The sequence below is a fragment of the Nannospalax galili genome, unplaced genomic scaffold, assembly GCF_000622305.1.
Source record: "Nannospalax galili isolate Female #2095 unplaced genomic scaffold, S.galili_v1.0 scaffold1027, whole genome shotgun sequence".
In the NCBI taxonomy this organism is placed as follows: Eukaryota; Metazoa; Chordata; class Mammalia; order Rodentia; family Spalacidae; genus Nannospalax; species Nannospalax galili.
Genome location: NW_008355723.1, coordinates 358,066 through 367,472, shown reverse-complemented (window position 1 = coordinate 367,472; position 9,407 = coordinate 358,066). Strand labels below are relative to the sequence as shown.

General features: G+C 41.1%; 1 protein-coding gene across 2 annotated transcripts in view; it reads left to right on the top strand.

The window, feature by feature from the left end:
* Plce1 (phospholipase C epsilon 1) overlaps positions 1-9,407 on the top strand; it is a 351,996-nt gene that overhangs the window by 271,125 nt on the left and 71,464 nt on the right. For both annotated transcript variants that reach the window (XM_017803186.2, XM_017803185.2), the window contains exons 8-10: positions 744-1,419; positions 7,284-7,466; positions 8,570-8,687. In XM_017803186.2, the coding sequence (XP_017658675.1) occupies positions 744-1,419; positions 7,284-7,466; positions 8,570-8,687 (977 nt within the window). The remainder of the gene's footprint in view (positions 1-743; positions 1,420-7,283; positions 7,467-8,569; positions 8,688-9,407) is intronic.

Below are 9,407 nucleotides of genomic sequence, written 5' to 3'. Positions count from 1 at the left end.
TCAACTGTAAACCTAAAAATTTATAGCCAATTTTGAAAGAGATGCATCTTAACTCTGGAAATTGTTATTGAATATGTCAATGCTATTGTAATGAAATGCTTCTTCTAATTATGTGGTTATTAAATAAACAATTTTTTTAATTACCCTGTGGTAGACCGGAAAGATGGCCCAGGGGATAAGAGTGTAGTACTCTTTTGGAAGGCCCAAGTTCCTAGCATCCACATAGGGTGGCTCACAATTGCCTGTAACTCCAGCTGCAGGGAATCAGATGCCCTCTTCTGGACTCTACCAGCACCTGTTCTCATACCTATATCCACACTCAGATACCTATATACACACATTAAATAAATATATGTTTTTTTAAAAAAAATAAAGTACTGTATGATGTTTAGCAATTTTTTGCTTCTCTTTTTTAAAAAAAATTTATTGGGATTTTGTGCATTTCATATAACAGTTCTTAATCAAATTTAGACCCCCTCCCCTGTCCATACCCCCCCACCAGACGTCATGTACTCCACCATACATGTCAAATCCTATCCAGTAAAGCTTTTGTACCCAGATGTCCTTCAGTACAAATTCATTCACTGATGTCTAGTCAACCATGTTTAGTTTAGCGTTTTATATTTTCTATGCTAATTTGAATTCATAGCAGGATGAAAAATTCAGTCTACTATGTATGTGAAGGACTTTGTGTGGTCCCACTTCTGATTATAAGACAGAAAATTTGTATCTGTTTCCATCAGGTTTATAATTGGAGATTTGCTGGATTCAGAAAATGACATCTTTGAGCAGTCCAAAGAATGTGACCCTCATGGATCAGAGGAGTCACACAAAGCCTTTGACCATGGGACAGAGCTCATCCCTTGGTATGTGCTGTCCATCCAGGCTGATGTGCACCAGTTCCTGCTGCAGGGAGCTACGGTCATCCACTATGACCAGGACACACACCTCTCTGCCCGCTGCTTTCTCCAGCTGCAGCTTGACAATAGTACCTTGACCTGGATGAAGCCTCCCACCACCTCCCCAGCTGGTGCAAGACCTAAGCTTGGTATGCTTAGTAACATGGCTGAGCCTGGCAAGTTCCCATCACTGGGCAGTGCTGGGTTGAGCAGCCTGACAGAGGGGATCCTGGATCTGTTTTCAGTGAAGGCTGTGTACATGGGACACCCTGCCATTGATATACACACTGTATGTGTTCAGAACAAACTGAGCAGCATGCCTCTGTCAGAGACGGGGGTGACCCTGCTCTACGGGCTTCAGACAACTGACAATCGATTATTGCACTTTGTGGCACCAAAACACACAGCTAAAATGCTTTTCAGTGGATTGCTGGAACTCACTACAGCTGTGAGAAAGATAAAAAAGTTCCCTGACCAAAGACAACAGTGGCTTCGGAAACAGTATGTCAGCCTCTATCAGGTAAGTGATACATCCAGCTCTCTCCCTTGGGAAATGTAATCCTCTGGAACACACACTTGGCAATTAAACTACTTGGTTCCCAGGTCTGCCACTTACTCCTGTGCAAACTTGGGCACCTTTTACTTAGCCGTCCCAGTGCACAATTCCCTTATCTTTAAGTGCAAATGAGCAATACCTGTTCATAGGATGACTCAGACTTAGCCAAGTTAGTATATAGAAAGAAAAGATATAAATTTATATGTGTATCTGCTTATGGTAGGTCCTACTTTATTTTATACAATAGTGACTGTGGTCATTGCAATTTTTACATCTAGAAAGAAACCAATCAATATTTTCACTGACTCACCATTTCACTTGAAAGCACCATAAAGCAGGCATGATGGCACAATGGCACATACCTGTAATCCCAGCACTTGAGAGGCTGAGGAAGGCTACGTAGAAAGCTTTATCTCATCAATATATTCTATCTGGCCTCCTTTGGTTCTTCCGTGGAAGGTTATAATCTGATGGTTGTTTTTTTTTGGGGGGGGTTAAAATATTTTATTTATTATTTTTACTTACTGTGTATGAGTGTATTGCCTGTATGTATGTGAGTGCACCCATGTCACGGTGCCGCAGAGGTCAGAACAGGACTTCAGATTCCCCTGGAACTGGGGTTAAGGACGGTTTGTAGCCACCATGTGAGTGCTGGGAATCAAACCCAGGTCCTCTACAAGAGCAGTCAGTGCCCTTAACCACTGAGCCATCTCTCCAGCCACTGGTTTTGGTTTTAATTCATAACTAGTTGAGACCTTGAAAACCTTCCCTTTATAATTGAAATCCTGATTCATCACCTAACATGCTCTGTGACTCCTGGAGAGTTGTTTAACACTGTATATTCCTCTCTAATTGTAGAATTTTTAAGATGGAAAGAAATATTCCCAAATGTGAGATAATTCTCTGGAGTTCTTTTCACTGACTTTATATAGTGGTAACAGCCTGTAGCCCTGTTTCTCATGGTCAACTGCTTAAGCGGAGTCAGTTTTCCATTAACACTGAATTAGCAGGTATTTTAACGCTCTAAGAGTGACAACAGAGATGAGATAAATGAGATGGTGAGAAGAAATGTGGGCACAAAATTCTGTGCTTGCCAGAGGAGGAGGGTACAGATGGCTGGGAAACTAAATCAAACCCTGCCGCGGGTGACATGGTTGAAATGGCATTGTCATAGAATTATATCAAAGTATTGAGTTTTTCTTTGTTATATGTTTCTCTGTTGATGGGAAAAATATCTTGTTTAGTATCACAGAACAAATAGAACTATAATTTAAATTACTTAAATGGTTGATTTCCTATACTTTTTACAGTTTTAGTATGTTCTGACAATTTAGAACATTTGCCCCTTGAGAAAAGAGCTGATACACCTCTTTACCTTTCCCCACACCCATGCAGAGATTATAAAGTAGAAGTCATAGATTGAATAATTAACTTGATTGAATAATATGTATATATGCCTATCCAAGTATACTAATTCCGCATAGCACAAAGCCAGTTTTAGGTAACTCACCTAAAGCGGGAATCAAAGTACCTACTTCCTGTGTGTTCTACTGGGAGCGCTAATGTACTCAGCTGTTTGGAAGAAAGATCATCAAAAACTATGTGTGGGTTGATACTAAATTAAAATTACTCCTCAGCCTCTGAGACTCAATAAAATCCATCAAATGTGGACACAAACCAGTCTGAGCTCAATTACAGTCCCTGTCCCAAACCCCACGTGGTTTGGTTACTGCCTTTATTTCCTTCTGAAGCTTTTAAAGAACTATATTAGCACAGAAGAGGAACTTTCTTTCATTTACCACAGCAGCCTTTGGCTTCTGCACCAGCCAAGTCTGAGGTTGGCTGATGAATTCAGAGGTGCTGCTGGAGCAGAGGCAGATGTTACACAGGGAAGACTTAGTGCAACTCAGCTGTACATACGGTCCCTGACAAAACAACTGACAAAAGCAACTTGAGAAAGGAAGGGTTTATTTAGGCTCACAGCTTGAGATCCCTGTCTACCTTGGCAGGGAAGTCATGGCAATGGGCGTTTAAGGAAGTTGGTCACATCACATCTGTAGTCAGGAAGCATAAAGACAGATGAATGCACTTTCTCCTTTTTAATCAGCCCAGGATCCTAGCACGTGAAATGGTACTGCTCACATTTAGAATAGGTCTTCACTCCTCTATTAAGGCAGTCTAGAAATTCCCTCATGGACAGACCCAGAAGTTTGGTTGCTAGGTGATTCTACATCATGTGATGTTGACAATCAGTGTTAACCATCACAATCCCTGCCCTTCCTCTTCTTTCCTCTTCCCCTTCCTCTTCTGCTTCCCTTTCCCCTTTCCCTCTCCTTTCCCTCAGGGACCCAGGATGCTGCCAACGTAAAGGTCAAATAGTTGTTAAGTACCTCAGGGAATTCAGAAATGCAGGTGATGTTCTTCCTTAAAACACCTTTCTACAAGAGCTGTTCTAGAACATACCTTAGAAACAGATACTCAAGGTTTCTTTCAAAAGGAAAAAATGGGGACTGGAGCGATGGCTCAGCAGTTAAGAGCACTGGCTGCTCTTGCAGAGGACACAGGTTCAGTTCCCAGCACCCACATGGCAGCTAACAACCATCTGTAACTCCAGTTCTGGTACACTAACATACATGCAGGCAAAACACTCACACATAAAAATAAACTTTAAAAATTTTTAAAGAAAAAAGTGTAAAAGGCCAATGATGGTTATCTTTTCATCATACAGACTAGTTCCCAGATTGCTTCAGGGAGCCCCCCAAGAAGATGCTGATTGGTACTTGCAGAACAAAAGGTCCAGTAAATCTTGTGTTGGTGTCAAATATCCATTTGTGATGGATGTTCCTGATGCTGGAAGACTGAGAAATGATTGTAATTAAAAATAATTCTAGGAGCCTGGAGAGATGGTTCAACAATTAAGAGCACAGACTGCTCTTCCAGAGGACCTGAATTCGGTTCCCAGGACCCACACAGCAGCTAACAACTGTTCCTGACTGCAGTTCCAGGGGATCCAACTCCTTCTTCTGGCCTCTTCAGGCATTGCACAACACACATGCACTTACATACAGGCAAAACACTCATACACATAAAATACATACATACATACATACATACATATATACATACATACATACTAAATAATAATAAAGTGGTTTTTTCAAAAAATCCAATTTAAAAACAGCACTCATAGACTTTTCTTCCAAATAGCTCAGCATGCTGAAATCTCCCTGTAGAACACCCAGGAGGCAGGTATTTTAATTTCCATTTTAGATGAGCTAACTCCACCTAGTTTTGTGCTATGTAGAATCCATATTGGTTAAGTGATGCATACATGTTAGCAATAAAATGACCTGTAATACCCTAGTACAAAAAACATCTATTTAAATGTATAAGTTTTTGAGTACTTGTGGGATTTTTCCAAACTTCTGTTAACAACCCTTTAAGAGCATTTCTTTATCCCCAGTTTGGGAAAAGTAAACATAGAAAATAAAAATAATCTTTCCAACATTGGAAAAAAATAATATTTCCAGTATCAGAGGGAAAAATCATAACATAATAAAGCCCACAAACTGCAGCAGTGTTGATGTGCAGTGTGGAAGACAGATGGACCCCTTATCTTTGGCCTGTAGTTTTCAGGGATAAAGCTGGGGGCTCATACTCCTGGGTATTTGGAAGGATCTATGGGCAATCTGAGAAGATCAAATTCAGAAATATCAGATAAGTATCTTTGGTTGTAAGCTATAGAAACAAATTTTTCATAAAGCAGAGGAAAAATATTTAACCAAAGGGTATAAATTAGTTTAATGGTCTTGAAAACATCATAAGAAAGATAGGTCGATAGAAGAAAATCCATGAATATTTTTTAAGGAATGATTTTCCTAATTGTCAACTGCTCCATGAACTACTTCTACATCTGAGAATGTTCCCACACTCATAATCATCCTTCATTCACAGCATGAAAACACAGAATCTCCTTTACCCATCCCAAGCATGTTTATTGTTTTGTATAAGACAAATGAAAGATTTGTACTTTATTTTCATTTTCAGAAAGTATCATTGAAAGATTAAACAAACATATCCTGTCTTCCCCTGACCCAGTATTCCTAAGGGTAAATTTTGGCCCACGTAGGGATATTCTGATATTAACAAAACTGAAACAGCAGAAATTAATCATGCTGTTGATTCTTTTATTATAACCTGTAACAGGTCTATCTAATAAAACTTTAAAAGCATGTGGGTTAAAAATAAATAGATAAAAGGTTTATAAGAATTCCTTCAGATTTAGAGTATGTAATTCAACAAGGTAGTTTAAATCTATGTATTTATTTCTGTTATAGAATATGCATTTTAATTTGGAGTACTCGTAATAGCTCTTTAGCAGGTACTGTCTTCAGGAAGCCTCTGTCAGGTAGGATGATCTGCATCCATGTTTATTCCCTCTACAGCCAAGAATCCTATTCCTGGCAGGGTACTGAGGCATGTGCCGGTTGCCTCAACTATTTGGGAGACTGAGACAAGAGGATCATGAGTTGGAAGTTAACCTGGGCTGCATAACAGGACCGTCTTTTATAAAAAAAAATCAGGAAAGGAGATTCTGATTCGTTTATTTGCCTTATGCATCAATCACTGGTCAAGGGAACATATTCCACTTTGATTGGCAGATCCATCGAGATTTCCTGGAAAAGAGATAAAGGGAAAATGGGGTATGATTAGACAAGAAAGAAACAGGCATAAAAACATAAAGGTCACAGATGTCCCATTACAGGTGGTCACCTAAAAGTTTCTATATGGAGTACCCAAGTTATCCTGCATTCTGGGACCATAACCGGATACAGGAGGTAGAATTCACAGCTCAAGTCATAAGATGAGATAGCCATTGAACATTAGGGTAAAGGAGCGAGCAAATGTCTTCTTTATTATCTGCATGGTATTTGCAATGAAGCAAAGTCTATTTACAGATACTTTCTAACTGTAAAAGAGGGATGCCCTTAAAAGATTACAGGGCACACACATAGATAGATACATAGATGATAAACAGACAGGTAGATAGATAGATGATTAGATAGGTACGTAGGTAGGTAGATAGATAGATAGATAGATAGATAGATAGATATAGATAGATGATAGATAGATGATAGGTAGGTATATGATAGATAGATAGATAGATAGATAGATGATAGATAGATAGATGATAGATAGATAGATAGATGATATGTTCCGGGGCCGGGCATGGTGACGCACGCCTTTAATCCCAGCACTTGGGAGGCAGATGCAGGCGGATCTTTGTAAGTTCGTGGCCAGCCTGGTCTACATAGTGAGTTCCAGGACAGCTGGGGCTACAGGGAGACCCTATCTCAAAAGGATAAATAAATAGATAAATAAATAAGGGTTCCAGGGAATAGACAGTAAATGGAAATAAATTTTGAGGGGAAAGGGAGTTCTGAGGATTGACTCAGGACCTCATAGATGCTAGAAAATTCCTTCAAAATCCTAATTTATAAAATCTTCAAGATTTTGAAGTGCATGCTAGCCAAGCCCTGTCAACTAAAGCTACACTCCCAACCCCTAATTTGCAAAGTCTTAATGAATTTTCCCACAGTTCTAGTCCTTGAATAACTTCCAAGACCAGGATGGAAGTGTTTAAACTGACCAGGGATGTGACCAAGACAACCAGGGACAGAGTCGGAAATCAAAGCCATTGGGGTGGCCAAATCACTGTGCTGCTGTGGCCACCTGGCTCGTCCACCCCTGGGAATTTACAGGGACCATTAATGTTTACTTCCTGTTGCTTGCTGCTTGCTGTGTGTTCAGCCTATGGTTCTTTACAGGAGGATGGTCGGTATGAAGGCCCAACTTTGGCTCATGCTGTGGAGTTGTTTGGTGGCAGACGATGGAGCACTAGAAACGCCAGCCCTGGGATATCAGCAAAGAATGCCGAAAAGCCCAACATGCAGAGAAACAATACCCTGGGCATAAGCACCACCAAGAAGAAGAAGAAAATGCTCATGAGGGTAGCATAAATTTGTTTATTAAGCATCAAGCCCAGCCTTTCAGGACTATTGTGTGTGATCTATGTCACCATAAACTATCTTAGGTCATTTGAGTTGGGGACAAGATGAGGTATAAAATAATTGGTACAAGGGTTTGCCACATACCTCTTGGGTGCCAAGGTCAGTGTCAGAAATCAAGCCAACACCAGGGAGAAGAAAAGCGCTTAAAAATGTACATTGAAGTTAAATGCAATGTATTTATTGTAAATATGAGTCATTGTTAAGGCACTGCAAAGTGATGAGTCAGCAGAGGAATGGCCACTCTGGGCCAAAGTCATGCAGCAAAGACTCAGAGCAGTGGACAGTGGGCCTCAAAGCTTGGCTAGAAGTTCACCAAGCACACTGCAAAGGGAAACATCTACCCAGAGACGAGATCAGAGAGGCATAAAAGGCTTTGCTTGTTCCGAGGGGTACATGCGATTCTGGGTGGCTGGAGCACAAGTTCTGTGGTGGGCAAAGAAGGACTAGAAAAGAAAAAAGGTTACAATGGCATGGTGGCTCACTCCTGTAATCCCAGTACATTAGAGGCTGAAGTAAAAGGACTGTAGTGAGTTCAAGGCCAGCCTGGGCTACAGAGTAAGACATTGTCTCAAAATACAAAGAACTGGAAAGAAAACAAAAAAAGTGATCCCATTATGAAGGCCCACAGTGTTGTATGTGAGACAGTTTAAAATGTGTTACCACACTATAGATTATTAATTATATAATGTGCTTTTTCATCATGGCATAATATATTTACTTCATAACTGTCTAAAACAGTCCACTCTGCACATGGGAGGCTATCAGTGATTTTTAGAGCTTCTCATTGTGTCTGCCCCCGGAGATTCCAAGGGTGTGCCTCCTTTTTTCAGCCTCCGTTGCTGGGGAGCACTGTTTCATAGCAAAGAGCACAGTGGATAATGTGACCTGAGAACACTCAGGCAGCCTTGGCATGGGTCTTTATTGGCCTCACCAGTGTGGAGACAGGCTTGAAGGGTGTGGGGTAAAAAATAGGAGCCTGTCTGAACTGACACATTCAGGGAAAGCAATACAGTCCAAGAGTCATGTGAACTTTCTGTTCCCAGGGAGAGAGTGGAGAGGCAACTGATGACGAGATGGCAACCCGCAAGGCCAAAGTCTACAGAGAGTGTCGAAGCCGAAGCGGCTCTGATCCTCAAGACATAAACGAACAGGAAGAGTCGGGTAACACAACATGCAGCGTGTGCACAGCTGAGATTTTTGTGCTTTAATTTTACAGAAAAAAATACATTTTGGTTTATAGAGTGATTTTAACTTAATATTGTCAGAATTATTTTTTAATATTTAATTTTTTATTTTATGTGTATGAGTGTTTTCCCTGCATGGATTTAAGTACACTTGTGTCATACAGTGCCCATGGAGGCCAGAAAAGGGTGTTGGATCTCCTGGAACTGGAGTTAAGGTGGTTGTTAGCTGCCATGTGGGTGCTGGGAACTGGATATGGGTGAATGGATGAATGGACACAGATGATGGATGGATGGGTGGACGGGTGGATGGGTGGGTGGATGGATGGATGGATGGATGGATGGATGGATGGTGTGTGTGTGTGTGTGTGTGTGTGTGTATGTATGTCTATGTGTACACATGTAAGTGCCTGTGGAGGCAAGAAGACTGTATTGAATCACCCGGAGCTGGAGTTACAGGCAGTTGTGAACCACCCAGTATGGGTGCTGGGAACTGAACAATGTGCTTGCTCTACAAGAGCAGCAAGCTCTCTTTACTGCTGAGCCATCTTTCAGCCCCTTGTGAGAATTCTTAGTAAAACTGTCTTAATGAGCTGGGCGTGGTGCACTCCCACCACTCAAGAGGCAGAGGCAGGTGTATCTCTCTGAGTTCAAGGCCAGCTTGGTCTACATAGTGAGCTCCAGGCCAGCTGGGGCTATA